Below are 19702 nucleotides of genomic sequence, written 5' to 3'. Positions count from 1 at the left end.
CGTAAAAGCTCCCTACTGTGGTGTAAATTGATTTAAGACTACTATCCAGATGATGGTCTGGAGCCACCTTCTCTGCTCCCGGGACTGGGAGAGAAGTTCTCTTAGATAAATGAGAAAGGGAAACATCAGGAGGAGGGGGATTTTCCCACAGGACATCTGGAATTTTCTATCAGGGGAGTTCCAAACCGCTAGTAGAGGATTATCTAATTCTGAAGAGTCTGGAAAGCATATTGCCTGTTTTTGTGTGTTGCCAAAACTAGAGGCATGAGTGGACATTTCTGCTTCTGCTATATATAGGGTCGACCTAACAGCCCTTATTAACCCCTTGGGAATCGCCGTCCCCTGAATCAACCTGTGGGGGGTCCTGAACAGGTGCTGAAACTCACTCTCCTCTAAATCGTCATCATCATCTGCAAAGTACAGGGTAGAAAAATCTTTTCTTTTAATAGGCCCCAGGGAAAGTGGCCTAGTCTGAGAGGCTGCTAGTTCTGCAGTTACATTTGTCAGAATTACCTGAAACACATACCCAGAGGCCTGTGGGTTTTCCTGTGACATAGTGGTTGTTTGTGGAAGTGCAGAGCCCTGCACTGCTGCATAGCAAGTTTCACATATGAAAACACCCTTGATGTACTGTGTGTACTGCTCCATGCAAGTTTTGCAGTACACCTTAGGTGCTGCCTTAGATGAGGTACTGTAGCCCTTCCTGCCATACTGCAAAGTGCTTTGAATATAAGCCCACACACACACACACACACACACAGATTTCACTAAACACACAGGCAGTATTCAATGTTTTTTTTTTTCCAGCATGTACAGCAAATCCTGTTTAGGATTCGTTGCACATTCGCCACATTTAGGAGTTCTGGAGCATTTGCTGTCAGCCCTCCCTGTCACCCTATTCAATGCTGCAGGGAGCCAGGGGACAGCGGCAGGTAGGGAGATGGAAGCCTCCCTGCTTGCACCGGAATGTGTGGAGGGGAAGGAGGGCTCCTTGGGACACAGGCAGCACAAGCTTCCCCCCGGGAGAGCTGACCAGTGTGAAGTGAATATCTAATGAGAGGCTCCCCGCCCCCTGCTGGCGAATGTGTAAAAAAAGAAATATATTTTTTTTTACTTTTTTTTCCCCCTTTCTCTCTGCGTGTTGCTGCTATCTATCGCCCACCTGGGCTTCCCAAATCCAAATTTCTGGAAGATTTCTCTGCCTGGCTCCCCCATTTCTTATCCTCTGACATCTCCACTATCATCCTGGGTGACTTCAACATTGCTATTGCCAGTCCACCATCTCTGCATGCCTCCAAACTCCTCTCTCTAACCTCCTCTCTCAGCCTCTCCCAGTGGTCTGACTCCTCTACTCATGAGGAAGGCCACTGCCTTGACCTTGGCTTCACCAGGCTGTGCTCAGTCTCTGATTTTACTAACACTCCCTTCCCTCTCTCTGATCACAATCTCATTACCCTCTCACTCTCCTCCATTACCTCAAGCTCACTGACACAGAAATCATGCATGCCTACTCTAACCCGCAGAAATACTAATGCTATTATTTTCCACAACTTTCCACCTCCCTCCAACAACAGCTCTCACTAATTTCTACATTTACCTCTCCTGACTCTGCTGTTTCCCACCTCTACCTGACTTGAAACAGCCCTTGATGAAGTGGCTCCAGCTACCCATTATACCCCACGTAGGCTTAGATGCCAACCGTGGCACTCCAAAACTACAAGACAATTACGAAATCAGTCACGTAAAGTAGAACGCCAATGGCGTAAATCTCGTAGTATGACTGATTTCCTCACATATAACACTAGCTACCACTCCTACTGCAATTCTTTGGACACGGCCAAACAAACTTACTACCAATCTCTTATCTCTTCTCATGCCACCAACCCTAAGCGACTTTTTAACACCTTTAAGTCTCTTCTGTACCCTCCCCCTCCTCCCCCACCGGCTACCATCAGTGCACAAGAACTTGCCTCCTACTTTAAGGACAAGATTGATAACATCCGAGATGAAATGGTATGCTCCACAACCTCTAACCCGCTTTCTTCCACACCTGAACCCTATGGCACTTTCTCTTCGTTTGAGTCCACAAATGAAAAGGAAGTATCCGCACTCTTCTTATCCTCCTACTCTACTACCTCTCCTCTTGATCCTATACCTGCACAAGTCATTAAAAATCTATCTCCTGTGCTTATTCTAACCTTAACTAAAATCTGCAATCTCTCTCTTGCTACTGGTACTTTTCCGTCTCTGCTCAAACATGCAGTGATTACTCCCATTCTGAAAAAAAACACAATTCTGACCCTAACTCTCTCTCTAACTATCGTCCTATGTCTCAGCTCCCATGCCTCTCCAAGGTACTCGAGAGGCGTGTCTACTCTCGCCTCACAAACTTTCTTAACTCTAACAACCTATTAGACCCGCTTCAGTCAGGCTTTCGCTCTCAACACTCCACTGAGACAGCACTGACTAAAGTGGGGAATGATCTGGTAACTGCTAAGTCTAAAGGCCATTACTCACTGCTTATTCTTCTAGATCTTTCTGCTGCATTTGACACTGTGGATCACACACTCTCCTTTTACAAACACTACACTCCCTAGGTCTTAATGATACAGCCATTTCCTGGTTCACATCTTACCTATCTGATCGCTCTTTCACTGTTCGCTTCTCTGACTCTACTTCCTCTTCACTACCTCTGTCAGTCGGAGTTCCGCAAGGCTCAGTCTTAGGTCCTCTGCTTTCGGCGAACAGTGAACATTGAATAGGGTGAATCAGATTTTCAGTGAAAATGATTCACCGCAAGGAGTGAATACAGCTCGATTCGCCAAAAACAAAACCAATGAATCGGAAGCATTGAATACTGCCCACAGTGTAAGGGGGCAATAAGTTTACCCTGAGGCCTGGGTGACTATAGGGAGAGACGAGCCACAACCCTTCCAATAGTATCAGAATCAACTTTATTGGCCATGTATACTCGTGTATACTAGCAATTTTTTGCGTGCGTAAAGACAGCAGACAGCTGCCTTCATAATGTAACAGCACTTAATTGATGTTTTCCTGGGCACTAGCAGTAGTCAATAAGTAAGCCGCATGCACATGCCTTGTTGTATTTTCCTGGGACACTTGAATATATCTTTATTACAGAGGCCACTCCCACTTTTCTGTATATGCCATTCCCATTTTACGAGGCCACATACACTTTTCGGGGAGTATGCGCATTAGGATGAGGAGGAGGAATCTCCAGGAATCGATGATGAATGAGGTGGTAACCCTACTGACAGCCGGTCATACATCGCCCAAGCCGTTAAACGGCTAGGTGCACTGATAGTAAATAAAAAATACATTATCCCTCCAGATAACCATTGTTAAGTGCAGCATACGCATTTAATGCTGGTTAATACATCTACACCAAAGAGTGATAAACGTCCAGCCAATCCACTCCCAAATGTGTGTGTGCTATATAAGAAACTTAAATACATAATTAATACATCTACCAACAGGTCCAAGCACCTTAAAAAAATTATGATAGCTGTAATCTCTGAACGAAATGTATTGTGACACACACGCCGCGCTACGTGTACTACCGCCCTGCGCCCATCCCAGAGACCAGCGCCAGGCCCGGCATGATGTGCATTAGAGATGGGTCGTTCGCGAACTAAGCGGGTCTTTTTAACGGATCCCATAAAAGACTGAGGGAGCCGCCGATCCCAAAAAGGTGACCCTTCATTCTTTTACTTTCAGTTTCGTTTTTCATTACAATGCATTTTGCCTGATCTCAGCACTGCCACCTGTGGCAGCTGAGATGTAATAAAGCTGCGTGCTCAGTTTCTCCTTTTCACCATCTCTGGTCGCTGATGAAAGGGAACCTCTGGCGGTGGTGCCGCAGAAGTAATCAGCTGATCGCAGGAGCTTGCCAGCGATTAGAACGGGGCTGAAAACAGGAGCGCGCACCCTCGATTTATCGCCGGGGCACACTCCCATCACTGGCAATATGGTCGCCAGCGTGTGTACACAGCGTAACTCTGGAGACTGAGTTAGCGACTGCAAGTAAAAGAAAGAATAACAAGGCTGCTACTGCTAGGGATGGCCATCGGTGCAGACGCCATCGACGGTTGCCATCGATGGCGATTCTGCACCTAGCCATCGATCAGTTTTACTAGGTCATGTATGTTTTTATTTGTTCAGCTCACTGTTTAAAAAAAAAAAAAAAAAAGAACAAAAAATGATTGTAAAACAAATTATGCTTCTTTATTATGAAATAACCCCTCCTTTCAAAGTGTACATATGATTCGTGTAAAAGATCCGATCTTTTCACTGACTGATCTGCTGGATCCCAGCTCTCGTTAGTGACCCGTTTTTCCTATCATGTGCATGTAACCGTTTCACCACGTTACTGCCCCGTGCCAAATGCTATAGCCGCCTCCCCCTGCTCCCGGAAGCAGTGCTCGTCTCGACCCCGTGCCCGGCTTCTGTCTCCGCCCCCTCCTCGTCTCTTTGACGCGATTCCGTTCGGAGCTGGCTGTCATGGCGCTGGAGAGCACCCGGGAAATGATGGAGGATGGGGAGCTCAGCGGCTCTGACACAGACATGAAGATGTCGGCGCCGGGAGAGAAAGCTGCGCAGCAGGTAGCCAGCACCGTTACGCATATGTAACGATCACTGTTACACCCATGTCGCCAGTAACTGCCACACGTGTACGTGTAACTTAGGTTACTGTGTACTGGGATGTACGCTGGTGCATATCTATAACGCTATAACGCTGGTGCATATCTATAACGCTTGCATGCCATAATGTTTTTAATGTGGGGTTGCTGTATTTTTATTCCTTGTAGCTTTTGTGTTCCGGCTGGGACTTGTAGTTCTGTAACATATGGATAGTTACAGGTGGCCCAGCTCAGCCGTTTCTATACTGGAGGCGTCTAGAGGTCTATATTTTAAGGTTTGAACAGTGATAATGTACAGTAGCAGCCAACCAGCTCCTTGCTGTCATTTTGAAAACACAGAACATGACATGGCAGGTTAGGAGCGGATTGACTGGGACTTTGAAAAAGATATAGCGGAGAAGTGATATCAGCGCACATTATGTGCACTGATACGTCTGCCTCCGATTCCCCCCCCCCCCATATGTATTACTCCTGTGATGTGTGGCAAGTAGTGCCACTTTCCTCAGTGCAGGGCAATGTAAAAAAAAAAGTGTCACAGCTGCAGTTTCTGTTGCCCCCTGACTGCCACTATCATAGCTGCCAGCTCTTTGCTGCACATGGGAGATCTCACAATAATAGCAAGATCTTGCGCATGGATACTAGAGCCAACCGGGGGTGAGGCAAAGTCACTAGTGCTGATGCGCTGGGGGTCACTGGCAGGTATCGCCGGAGGATATTTTATTCCTCCGCTCTGGAATGCAAGATGATCGTACATCTGATCACTAGTACTTTCTGCTTCACCTTTGTGCCAGTGTCCTACATCCTCCTCTATCTCTGTCCACATTGTCTCTCCAAGGTTTATTCCAGGCACACAATGAAGCGATCTCTGCCCAATTTGCAGTTTCTAGCCGAGTCCAAGCAAAATATCGAATACTCAGTCGCACACCTGCGGTTACATGCGCTATCGTCCAGTTGGCCATGCTGTGTAATGAGGGACGAATTGGCCTCTCATTGTCCTGATGTGTATGTACTGTCCATTTTGTTCGGCCGTCAGCTGATATCATGTTTGTTTACAAATCACTTCCTTGTGTACCCCCTTTAGTAAATAGATTTCTTTAGTCTGTCAGGCCCTACATATTAACCTGGTTTCGATTGTGTAAGTTGTTATGTCTGTTACTTTGATATATTGTGGCATCTATTTCCCTTGATATGTGATGTTTACTTTGCCTTGTTGTGTTACTTCAGTACTTTTTAATGTTACTGTATTGCCGTAAATAACCAAAGTAATCTAGAATATATTTATATTGGCATTGTAGCCATGAGCATAGAGCTGTGGTTCCTAACTTTTTTTTCTCTCCCGTACCCCTTCATCAGGCTTTTTCTTTATGAGAACCCCTCTTCTCACAGAACTTACATGTGATGTGGAAGTGAGCGGTATGCCTGTCCTTACATTTAGTAGTAGTTTGCGGTCAGGAATCAGGTCCCTCTGTGTGCAGCCGCTGGCTGTCTACTGTCACTGGGGTTCCCACTACTGCCTGTAGGCTTAATGCCGCTGGTTCCTCCACCCATGTCAGCACGGAGCAAATGATCACTGATGTCTGTGGGCAGCATGAGTAGCTCCCAATGGATTGCTAGTCAAGCAAAAGCATGAGGAGATGCTGATGATGTTGCAGACAGAACCATTGACGAAACGTGGTTCATCTCCACGGCCTTCAGGTGCCTTGTTCATGTTTTTGTATGTTCATATTTTAACCACTATTAAACGGTATTTATACTAAATAGGCCTCCTCTTATTTTCATTTATGAACTATGATTGAGGGCTATATAATAACGACTAAGAGGAATAAATCTAAAGATACCTTTATGAGAGGACCACAGTGACTGACTGTGTGAGTACGTTACACATACAATAAGGGGAGACAATTTGGTTTATGAGGTGACCCATAAGAATAAAAAAGATACCGTTAGACACGTTACCACCCTTCCCTCTGAGTAGGGTATGCTCCTATATCCATAGTGGATCCCCTACCCATATGATTTTACCTAGAAAAAATATTTTACAGACCATATTTTATTGTTTTACATGCAATTGAAATCCATAATTCAATTATCCTGGTATTTGGAACAATATCTACTCGATTGAGGAGGTCCTGATAAGGACCTTATTAGAGGAGCACATATAAAGATACCTTTATGAGAGGATTACGGCGACTAGCTGTGTGAGTACGGTACACGTATCCAAAAGTAGGGTCTGTTGTCTTGGTACATAAGATTTGCCATATACAGTACATGAGGTGACCCTTAAGATCTATAAAGATACCTTTATGGACACGTCTCTACCCTTTCCTGTGAGAGTAGGGTATGCTCCTATATTTAGAGTGGATTCCTGACTCCTATTGTTCACACCACTGACTATATTTCTCATGTATTTTATTATTACTTTTTATGTGATCGAACTTCGCACTGCAATCTGCCTGACTTTTGGGCAACTTCTGGGAGAGTCTTAAAACAAAGCTTGAAAACTGAATCCGCGCCACTATCTGCGGTCTTCTATCTTGTATCCAAATGTTTGAGGATTTTCTGTGGTCCTCTTCTTCTGTGGTGAGGCATCAAGGATTCTGCTAGAATGAACACTACTTAACATTGGGAAAGTTCCTATGCTCATATGTATGGGCCAATATAAAACCTAGTGTTTGTAATAAATGAACTGAAATCTTATGTTAAAAATAGAAAAATTTAAATTGGTTATGATTCCAGCAATCTGAAAACAATCCAACCAACTCTGAATATGCTGTATTCGCTGTTTAGTTCATCAAACTGACAGTACCACATTTGAATCAGGTCCATTTTTGGTACAGATCAGACTGAAATCATACAGATCTCTAAATAACATACAAATCTATTTAAAATATCCCATTGACACACATCTTATTACCACCCAAGTAATGCCCATTCATCCAGAAATTGGACATAAATTAAATGAATTACTTAGGGTTATATATACTGTATGTAGAAAAGTTGCTGCGGAAATGTTAGTTGCACACACATTCAGTGTAAACACTGAAATGTTTACACTGTATGTGAGTGCTGCTTGACATTTTCAACTCCATCCCACCAAGGCTTCATAAATATAGCCATTAATCTCTTTATGAATGCTTGACTTTGCATATGTTGATCACAACAATACGCATTTTGAGCAAAATGGTGATTTTACTCAGACAGTCCGCTATCTTTTTAAACCACAATTCATAGCACTACAGTATATGGTATTTCCTAGTTCAGAATAGTCACAAAAAAAATGTTTCACAATTTTATTTATCTTTTTTTTTTTTTTTTTTTTTTTTTTTTTAAGATTCTAATGTCCTGCAAGGTTGGCCGTTCCAACTGTCGGGACCCGGTATTGAATACCCCCAAAGTGTCAGTTATGTGGTAATAGGCATGTTTTTCTGCAGTTTTCCTATTATATTAGTCATAAATAATTTTAATTGGTCATGGAACATCAATCCAGGGCACCCCTTCAAGTCCCTCAAGGTGCCAAGGCACACAGTTTGGGAACTGTCCTAGGATTTTTCAAGGCATTGTCTGCTGGTCATTCAGACAATGCCTGCTGGTAACTCACTAAATACTCTGAAGCTGGGTACACTCCAAGATTTATCTTTCTGGTGGAAACAAATATCTGGTAACGTATGTTAACAAATGATAGTCAATCATTTGCTTCCAAATGCAGGAAAAGAAACAAAAACAATTTATTTTGATACATTTGTTAAATCAAATGGGTTTAGCCTATTGGTCTGAATGACTATTGTTTGTATTCCAGTGTTTGGTAGGAAAATAGTCTATTCATATTTGTTTCTATGCATTACAAGTTTTTTTTTTCTGCCACCAAACAGAGTGGATCTTTAGGTGTGTATCCAACTTAAGGCAGGTATTTTTAACCTTGGTCCTCCAGGGACACTAGGGGGGGTAAATTTACTAAAGTGAGTGTTTTTTTTTTTTTTTTTTTTTTTTTATGAAGTGAGTGCTGAGTCAGATTTTAGCTATTACCCACTAGAAGTTGCTAAATAAATAAGTAGAATATCACACTTTTTAGCTATTTGCCCTTAACATTCCAGGTTTTATTAATGTCCATGCTTGAGTACAGGTGATTTAATAAGTACCTCAGTTATTTTGCATTAACCATCCCTATACCTCCCAACATGCCCCATTCCAGGAGGGACTCAATACTGTATTCATAGACTTCCCTTTAAGTGTATGATTGTCATCACCTGTATTGAACAGGCTGATTTATAAAAATAAAAAAGGTATTCCAGCACAGGTGATGGGTAATCATACATTAGGAGGGAAGTCCAGAAACCAGCATTGCGTCCCTCCTGGAGAGAATCATCTTTGGAGGTATGATTGATTGTCCGAGCTGGCTGGTTGGAACAAAAAAACCTGGAAATGGATGAGAGCAAATCATAGTTTGAAATGCTGGAAAACTGCCATTTCATTCTGCCATATCATTCAGATTTTACCAGGATTTTGTTCCAACCAGCCAGATCTGACAATCAATCTGTAGATGTATGGCCAGCTTTAGTGTGCCTTGAGCACCGAGGTTGGGAATGCCTGCTCTAAGTGGTAAGTTTACTAAAGGTTTTAAAAGTGAAATGTGATAGACTGATTGTCTATCATTTTCTAGGATGCGATAGAGAATGATAGCTAGAATATGATTGGTTGGTATGTGCAACATCACATTTCACTCTTAGAACCTTTAGTAAATCTACCTCCAAGAGTATCCATAGTTTAATGGGTGAAGCTGGCCCTATTACACTTCAGCCCAAACACACGGTTCAAGTTTTCCATATTTTATAAGAGATCTGTCCAGATCGTTTAGAAATTAAGCAGACATCGTCCCATGTGTATGCCCCATGGCGATGTGTAGTCCCGTGCATCACCATCACCTTCTCAGATCTATAGCACATGTAGTCAGGATCTAGGTAGATCGCCTGCATGTGCATAAAGAATACTGAGTTGGCAAAGATCACCCATACACACATCGCAACATGTGTATGGGCGATTTAGGAATAGGACTTGCCCAGCATGCACGCTTATGCCATTTTTGTATGGGCTTTTAAGGGGCGCATACAGGCACACATCACTGTGTGTGTGGGCGATCTAGATAACGAGACGTTCAAGGGAATTTATGGTACTTATGTAATATCTGGGCTCCCGTTTTTCTTATGAGACCGCGTCCCCTCGCGGGGCTCGCTGCGCTCGCACGCTTTGGGCACGGTGGCTCGCTGCGCTCGCCACACTATATAAAATCAACTCCATGCGTAGTTGGATAGTAGGGGTATGAAAAAATGGGGTGCATTTAACATGGGAGCCCAGATAATACATAAGTACCGAATTTATTTATCAGAGGATATCTTCACATGTAGTCCAATCTAATGAAATGCTCTAGAATAGCACTCAAACATCAAAGTGTAAATGAACATGACCCTTCACATCCACAAAATACACTGCTCAAAAAAATATAGGGAACACTTAAACATCACAATGCAACTCCAAGTCAATCACACTTCTGTGAAATCAAACTGTCTACTTAGGACTGATTGACAATCAATTCTGCATGCTGTTGTGCAAATGTAATAGACAACAGGTGGAAATTATGGGCAATTAGCAAGCCCCCCCCCAAAAAATAAAAATAAAAAAATAAAAAATAAAATCATAAATAAAGGAGTTGTTCTGCAGGTGGTGACCACTTCTCAGCTCCTATGCTTTCTGGCTGATGTTTTGGTCACTTTTGAAAGCTGGCGGCGCTTTCACTCTAGTGGTAGCATGAGATGGTCTACAAGCCACACAAGAGGCTCAGGTAGTGCAGCTCATCCAGGATGGCACATCAAAGCGAGCTGTGCCAAGAAGGTTTGCTGTGGCTGTCAGCGTAGTGTCCAGAGCATGGGGGCACTACCAGGAGACAGGCCAGTACATCATGAGATGTGGAGAAGGCTGTAGGTGGGCAGCAACCCAAGAGCAGGACCGCTACCTCCACCTTTGTGCAAGGAGGAACAGGAGGAGCACTGCCAGAGCCCTGCAAAATGACCTCCAGCAGGCCACAAATGTGCATGTGTCCACTCAAATTGTCAGAAACTGACTCCATGAGGGTGGTATGAGGGCCCAACGTCCACAGGGGGGTATTGTACTTACAGCCCAACACCGTGCAGGATGTGTGGCATTTGCCAGAGAACACCAAGATTGGCAAATTCGCCATTGGCGCCCTGCGCTCTTCACAGATGAAAGCAAGTTCACACTGAGCACATGACAGTCTGGAGACGCCAAGGAGAACGTTCTGTTGCCTGCAACATCCCCCAGCATGACTGGTTTGGCAGTGGGTCAAGTAATGGTGTGGGGTGGCATTTCTTTGGGGGGTCAGACAGCCCTCCATGTGCTTGCCAGAGGTAGCCTGACTGCCATTAGGTACAGAGATGAGATCCTCAGACCCCTTGTGAGACCATATGCTGGTGCTGTTGGCCCTGGGTTTTTCCTAATGAGAGACAATGCTAGACCTCATGTGGCTGGAGAGTGTCAGCAGTTCCTGCAAGACGAAGGCATTGATGCTATATGGACTGGCCCGCCCATTCCCCAGACCTGAATCCAATTGAGCACATCTGGGACATCATATCTTGCTCCATCCACCAATGCCACATTCCACCACAGAGTGTCCAGGAGTTGATGGATGCTTTTGTCCAGGTCTGGGAGGAGATCCCTCAGGAGACCATCTGCCACCTCTTCAGGAGCATGCCCAGGTGTTGTAGGGAGATAATACAGGCACGTGGAGGCCATACACTACTGAGCCTCATTTTGACTTGTTTTAAGGACATTACATCAAAGTTGGATCAGCCTGTAGTGTGTTTTTTCCACTTTAATTTTGAGTGTGACTCCAAATCCAGACCTCTATGGGTTAATAATCTTTTTTGTGTGATTTTGTTGTCAGCACATTCAACTATGTAAAGAACAAAGTATTTAATAAGACTATTTCATTCATTCAGATCTAGGATGTGTTATGTTAGTGTTCCCTTTATTTTTTTTAGCAATTTATATTAAATGTAGTCAACTACTTCCACTAATTTCAAGGTCCCATTTTTAAACTGTTTAACTCAAATGAGGAAGTGCTGCAGCCACCTTGCTTCTGGTTTTCCAAAATGTCACGTCTGCAGAACACCATCGGTGATGCAGCATTTAAGACAGCTGGGAGTTTTTGACTAGGATTATATAGGTCACTGCTGCTATGCACCACACATACGCCTCTGATAAAGGAACTACAGGGTTTAAAATGGGTGTGGTTTAAGGTATGCAGTCCCTGGGTAGACAATGTCTAGATCGATAGTCACTAGGTCAACCACTTTTGGTTGCCATACCCTAGGTCCTTGATGGCTAACCTTGACACTCCAGCTGTTGTTGAACTACACCTCTCAGCATACTCTGCTTCAGTTTTGCTATTTGGCCATGCTAAATCTGATGCAGAGCTTGCTGGGATGTGTAGTTCAACAACAGCTGGTTCAAGGCCCTAGGTTGAAAGTGACAGGTCGACACAAGCTTAAGGTTGACTAAAGGTTTTCATATGATGTCAGCGACCATCGAATGGCTTCTCCACCAGCGGAACATGCAAGGGGATGCGTCTTCATGACACATCCCCTCATATGGTTGTGAGGGGATACAGCGGCAGAGGGGGGTGGCAGGGCAGGCCCTCTAGGACTCACTTTTTGTGAATAGGATCACTGGTTCATGTCCATTTATACTTCGGGTGTTTAAACGTGTATGTTTGTATTAATTTTCAGTGCCACATTTTTAATGCAACATGTTGCTATAGAGGTTGTATATTATGAATTGCTGGCTACCATAGATGGGGAATATCAGTGGACAAGGCACCCTGATCAGCCCTATAAGATGTTATGATGCAAGGGTGGTATCCATAGTGTTCATTCTAGCACACTACATCTTCCAGCACACCTGCAGTTCCTCTTCCCTGCCTGGGGTTTCGCACTCTGCTCTGCTGCTTGTAGTGTTAGCAGCGCTCTGCGCTATTCACAACATTCTGAATAGAATTGACCCCAAAGTGTCTGCTAATTTTCCACACATTTGCTGTAATCATGTCACATTTTTTTGCAAACTCCAATCCTGAAAATACCTTAAAATATAATTATATGTAATGTGATTGGAAGTAAGAAACAGTGAGCGCAGAGTTTTATATTTTGATTGCAAACACTGTAGGTGTGACAGATTTTAAAACTGCAGAAATCCTAGATTGTAGTGTAAAAGTAAAGCAGTAAAGCATTTCTGGGCTACATGCAGAAACAGTCAAAATGTATTCTGTATATGAAAAACAATGACTGTACTTTTGTACTTGCATTATCACCTGGTTTGTACACATGCACACTTCCCGGTCCGTTTTTTTTTCTTCACGCTCAACTGCGAGTCAGGCCCATAGTACTAATGCCCAAAGACTGATAAATATGATGACCTTTGGAATATTTTAGCTTGGTTTCTTGGACACTAACATTTATAGCGAGATTTGATTATTCACCTCTTGAAATGGTCGTAGAAGGTTCTTGGTGACCAATAGCACCATCAATTTTCTATAGAAGTGGATTAATCATCAGTGCTTTGTTTTAGTTGGAGCCATGAACACACTGCCATTTTTTTTTTGCCTTTTTTAAATCTCATGTCTAATTCTTCTAACAGCCACACTGAGTAACCTAATTTTTCTTTATTTACAGAAACTTTGTACAAGTAATGTATATGGAGGCTACAGGAGCAATCCTTCACTTCCATCCAATGTACCGTACCGCAGTGTCAAAGGTTTAGAATCCAGCGATGAAAGCTTAAGTGATTCTGATGAGGATGAATGTACTCCATGGAAACATAAGCGTCAGAAGTCTTCCCACCCTCCTAGTGAAACATCAAGACCTGTGCCAACCTCCATGTCCCGCCAAAATGGGCAGGCAAGAGGTGCAAAGAATAACATCTGGGGGGAGATACTTCAGGAGCAGACCCAAGAAGCTGTGGCAACAGAGCTTGGGATCATGGACATGGATGGTCAGTTAAACATGAGCAGGCAGTCGGAGACCTACAACTTTGTCTTGGCCAGAAAAATGATGAAGCAAGCAAATAACGCGGAGAAGTCTAAACTAGACAAAGAATTGGATGAGTATATGCATGATGATAAAGAGTGTATGTCAAAAGAAGACAATGGGCACCTGAAGAGGAAAAAACATGTGAAAGAGAGGCTTGGTGAACGGTTAGAAATGAACTACAAAGGTCGATATGAAATAACTGAGGCCGATGCAGAAGATAAAGTTTCTGATGAAATTGCATACAGGTAAGTTCTCATGACTGTTATCCATTGAACATACAATACAGGTTGAGTATCCCGTATCCAAAATGCTCGGGACCAGGAGAATTTTGGATAACGGATTATTCCATATTTCGGAATATTTTAATATTTCAATTATGTATTTTGAAGTATCTTGCATGTATGCTGTGTAAACACATAAAATACACACAAATATATTTTATTACCACATAAAATACACTCAAATATATTTTATTTGTTCAAAAAACAAGGTTTCAAAACATGAAACAAAATTTGTGTACTATCTCAGATATTGAATTTGAATGCCAAGCAATCATTTTCTTGCACATATATAGTGCCAGTTACATATCATGTCCTCAGTAGTGCTGTTACAAATGTCCCCAGTGAGTTTTTAGCAAAAAAAATATTTTCTGGAATGTATGGTTTTCGGAATAATTCGGATAACGGATACTCGGATACGGGATACTCAACCTGTATCGCATCGCATCTCATCCGATCTTGGTTTTGCGATGAGATCAGATGAGATCTAGTACAAAAAGTTTGTGCTGCACGTACTTTTTGTACTAGTTCTCATCTCATCTGAACTCATTGCAAAATCAAGATCGGATGAGATGCGATATTGTATACAATAATTGTAATGTGTATGGGCACCTTACGATTCTAACAGATGCAATTCTAGAAATTGTTGTAAATGGAAAGGTGCCCATACACGTTACAATTATTGTATACAATCTTGTATACAATATCGGGTACTTGTTTCCTATCTGGGCGCCCACTAAGTTAATTGCGCACCATGCTATTCTCCGTAGAGAAATCGGATCGCATCGCATCGTACACATACACGATATTGAACGATGCGATGCGATCCGATTCGATTTCCCATAGGAAACAATGTGAAATGGCTCAATTTAGCCAAATTATCATAGGAACAATAGTAAATGGGCCAAAAACACCCCTGAACATTGAAATGTCCCCCCAAAAGTAGTTGACGCCACCCCGCCATCAACGTGAACCCGAAGCGTGGCGAGCGCAGCGGTACGCGTCCTCCGACCTTTTCATGCCCTACTATCCACGTCGGCGTGGAGTGAGAATAGAATAGTGTGGCGAGCGCAGCGAGCCACCGAGCCCGAAGCGTGGCGAGCGGACGCGGATACCTTCACAGGTAAACGCGTCCCTTCGCGGGCTTCCCAGGTGTCCGCGTCGCCCGCGAGGGGACGCGTATAACTGTGAAGGTATCCGCGTCCCCTCGCGGGGCTCGCTGCGCTCGCCACGCTTCGGGCTCGGTGGCTCGCTGCGCTCGCCACACTATTCTATTCTCACTCCACACCGACGTGGATAGTAGGGCATGAAAAGGTCGGAGGACGCGTACCGCCGCCCCTCGCGGGCTCGCCACGCTTCGGGTTCACGTTGATGGCGGGGTGGCGTAAACTACTTTTGGGGGGACATTTCAATGTTCAGGGGTGTTTTTGGGCCATTTACTATTGTTCCTATGAGAATTTGGCTAAATTGAGCCATTTCACATTGTTTCCTATGGGAAATCGAATCGGATCGCATCGCATCGTTCAATATCGTGTATGTGTACGATGCGATGCGATCCGATTTCATTACGGTGCCGTACGTAGAAAACCTGGGCGCCCAGATAGGAAACAAGTACCCAATATCGAATCTCAACGCATCTCGGTTTTGCGATGAGATGAGATCTAGTACAAAAAGTATGTGCTGCACATACTTTTTGTACTAGATCTCATCTCATCGCAAAACCGAGATGCGATGAGATTCGATATTGTATACAATATTGTATACAATAATTGTAACGTGTATGGGCACCTTAATGCTGTTTAGCTTTTTCAAAATAGTAGATCATTTTTAAGTTCCTCATTATCATCACCCATCGTCATCAACAATCATATTTTTTTTTTTTTTGTTATTTTAGAAGAAAATTTTACTTTTTATCACCACCAGTGCTCATAAATTGATTTCTTTAGGTGTGTAGTAGAAATATATGAAGATGCAATTACCAAAATGCCAATATAAAATCTACAGACCTATATAGGTTTAGGCAGATCTATTTGTGTACTCTAGTTCTTAAATGTTATACGGTTGTTTCTCCTCTGTGTCACTGCAATGCCATTTACTTTTATATTAGTTTAGAAACTTGCCAAATTCAGGGACTTCTTCAAGCACATTAAAATAATGATAGTAATGCAGAAGCTGTAGTGAAGTATGAGAAGCATATTCAATATTGAAGAAGTTATGTGTTTTCTTTACATAAGCATATAGCATGTGGTGGGGTTCATTGCTGCTGAACTGATGCAGTGTAGATGCGGTGGATTGCATTATAAAAAGATTTTAAGATAATGTGACCGGCTTTTATTTGCACAGTGGTATATTCTCTTTAGGAACTAAATCACTGTCCCAAATGAACCAGAAAAGTGGGTGGTTAAATTAGCAAAGTTTCCAGGTTCCTTTTAAATAGTTAATTCTACTCCAAATCATGTTACATGCATCTAAAAAACATATCCAAAATACGACCGTATCTCACACAAGACACTACTAAATCTCTTATCCATGCACTCATTATATCCCGCATTGATTATTGCAATAGTCTCCTAACTGGACTTCCCAAGAACAGACTCTCACCACTGCAATCCATTTTAAATGCTGCTGCTAGGCTGATCTTCCTTGCAAGACGCTCATCGTCTGCTGATCCGTTCTGCCAGTCCCTCCATTGGTTGCCTGTATATTACCGTATTCAATATAAAACACTTCTACTTGCATATAAAGCTATTAACCATACTGCACCAGCATATATCTCTGCACTTATCACACAATATCTCCCATCTCGACCACTCCGCTCTGCACAAGATTTGCGTCTCTCATCTGAGCGGATCACTAGCTCCCATTCACTATTACAGGACTTTCATCGGGCTGCTCCCATCCTATGGAATGCCCTTCCATGCACAATTAGACTCTCCGCTAGCCTCCAAACTTTCAAGCGTTCCCTGAAAACTCACCTCTTCAGGCAAGCCTATCATATTTAAGTTCTACATGCATAACCCTCCGAGGCACTTATGTATTATATAGCTTCCCTTCTGGACTTGTAACTTGTTGGGACTGCTATGCTATTACTGGTGCCTGTCCTTGTGTTTCCCTCCTATATCCCTATAGATTGTAAGCTTGCAGCAGGGCCCTCCTACCTCCATGTCTGTCTGTTGTTACCCAGTTTGTTTTATCACTGTTTACTATTGTAAAGCGCAACGGAATCTGTTGCGCTATATAAGAAACTGCAAATAAATAAATAAATAAATAAATACTCTGGAGAACACTAAAGGAAGAGCAGCCACTACTGCCATCCACCGTAGCATAACAGAGCAATCTTTTAGAGAACATTAATTCTCTATTTGTCAAGACCATGGGGGTCCTTTGCCCCATGAAAAGTTGATGAATAAACATTTCTGTAGAACCAATCTGAGGTTAGTCAGCTGACGTTAGATTTGGCTTGTTTTGTCAGAAATGTAATGTTAACTGTGCAGTTATTATTGTTCCTCACATTCCAAGCGTGAATTTGGTTTATTCAAACTATATTCTTCACAAATGTGCACACAATTTTGTTGCATCACTTATACAGATGGAGCTGTTTTCATCCCGAAAACGCACCTTCTATTCCCTTCTTAGTGCGCAATTCACGGGCAGAGGGACGAGTGAGCGTGTAAAACAGCGCAGAGAAGGGAATAAAGTCACGTTGTCTGGATGAATGAAGATGACTCTGTAGATGGCCACCATCCGCTACATTGAGCTTATCAGTCTATTCAAATAGACTAAGAATATCTATATCTTTTCAATTATAACTACTAATAACTGATGTATCCATCAACCACCATACCAGAAAATATCCATTGGTATCTAAAGTCTTCTATTCAAAGGTTGGCCAGATTCACGTTTTCAGCTAGAAAAAAATCTCAAGAAAATCTATTCTGTACTTCTAAAGTGTTTTTGATTTGTGGTGGATGCACATTTAGTTTAGTTTGGTAAGGTCTATGTTCTCTGAGAAAAGTATTATTAATTTGAAATATTATATTCTCCAGAAATGGTTTAACTGAACAAATTTACAATGATAGTTATTTACCTAAAATGGTTCTTGCAAAGCAGCATAATGGAGACAAACTGGTAAGCAATAGATTAGCCAAAAGTACCCCAAATCCCTGCTTTTCCCTTATTCCTTCTTGCACCTCATACATTTGCAATAAATGTAGCCTCCAGGGCTAGTTGCACAAACTCCCACAATCAATTGCATTGCCCACTAAAAACACAACTCATGCATTCATTCATTTATTTAGTTGATCAGTGAATGATCATGGTAGGCACTCATAACCGAGCTGTTTCTTCCATGCCCTTCTCCTCTCCAGCTAGGCTAGGACCCGTCCCATTGCTTGCGGTAGTAGGACCCATCTTAGTGTCTGCAAAACACCTTGTTGCAGACACTCAATAGGTCCTGAACCATTGCAAGTGGCCTCTCCACCGAACTAAATCTTTCCATTGATTGTTACAATTGAAGATCTGAAACCAAGGGACTTATTACCTGTCAAACCCCCGCGCCCCCCCCCCCCCTCCCTCCATTTTTGTTTAGTCCACACTCAGGTGCCCTACCACCCAAATTAAAATGGCTGCCTTTAACGTATGCGTTTTAACCTCTTTCCAAAAATCACAAGCAATTTATGTGCATTTTTTTCTGAGATAAAAGGAGACTCTCATTGGTACCTGTTATAAAGAAAAATCCCAGCCAGGGAAGCAGTTTTTTTGCACCACACCTGCAAAATGGCTAAAGGACACCACTAACAGGACCCCGAGAGGACCTTTATATGTCTGGCCAAGAGACCAGACTTACCAGATATAGGTCTGGTAAGAGACCTACAATAATTTTTTTTTTTTTTTTTTTTCTCTATCTCTTTTCATTTTAAACAAATGACTATTACGAACAAATGCCTGCCTCATAAGACGAACTAAGTAAATAGAGGGAAAACGGAAATACTGCTTACTTCAACACCTTTTATCAGGCACTATAAAACCAAAAACCCTTTTTTTTTACATGTAAAATTGTCTGTCATTATTTTTATGTTTTTATGTGTTTTTTTTTTTTTTAAGAAATCTCACTGGCCGATGACTAATTTGAATAATAAATTCAGGATCTGATAAACCTGTTCCCAGTTCAGTTTTATGTTTTTGTCTGTTGTCCATTTGAGGATTAAGCATCTCATAGAAACAGAATTTGACGGCAGATAAGAATCACTTGGCCCATCTAGTCTGCCCATTTTTTAAACATGTTACCTCAAACCATATTTGTTCCTTATTTATTTTCTAATGATATCAATATGCCTATCCCAAGCATGTTTGAATTGCTCTACTGTATTTGCCTCTACCACCTCTGATGGGAGGCTATTCCACTTATGCTCTTTCTACTACTGCTACTCTTTCTGTGAAGTAAGTTTTCCTCAAATTACCCCTGAATCTTCCTCCCTCTAGTTTCAGTGCATGTTTTCATGTTCTGTTGCTCCTCTTGCTGTGAAGAATATCTCCCACCTGTACCTTGTTAAAACCCTTGATTTATTTGAAAGTTTCTATCATGTCCCCCCTTTCAATTCTCTGCTCTAAACTATACATGCAGCAGGGGACTGTCATATGTACATCTAACTAATTGATCAGCTTAAATCAG

General features: G+C 42.5%; 1 protein-coding gene across 1 annotated transcript in view; it reads left to right on the top strand.

Moving 5' to 3' along the window:
• The first annotated feature begins 4437 nt into the window (after positions 1–4437).
• Positions 4438–19702, top strand: part of PHAX (phosphorylated adaptor for RNA export) — a 30119-nt gene continuing 14854 nt past the window's right edge. Inside the window, exons 1-2 of the mRNA XM_083151572.1 lie at positions 4438–4623; positions 13397–13998. Of these exons, the coding sequence (XP_083007698.1) occupies positions 4522–4623; positions 13397–13998 (704 nt within the window). The 5' untranslated portion in view covers positions 4438–4521. The remainder of the gene's footprint in view (positions 4624–13396; positions 13999–19702) is intronic.

Source organism: Crinia signifera, chromosome 1, assembly GCF_055691185.1.
Source record: "Crinia signifera chromosome 1, ASM5569118v1, whole genome shotgun sequence".
NCBI classification, from domain to species: Eukaryota; Metazoa; Chordata; class Amphibia; order Anura; family Myobatrachidae; genus Crinia; species Crinia signifera.
This window is presented reverse-complemented; position numbering and strand designations above follow the sequence as displayed.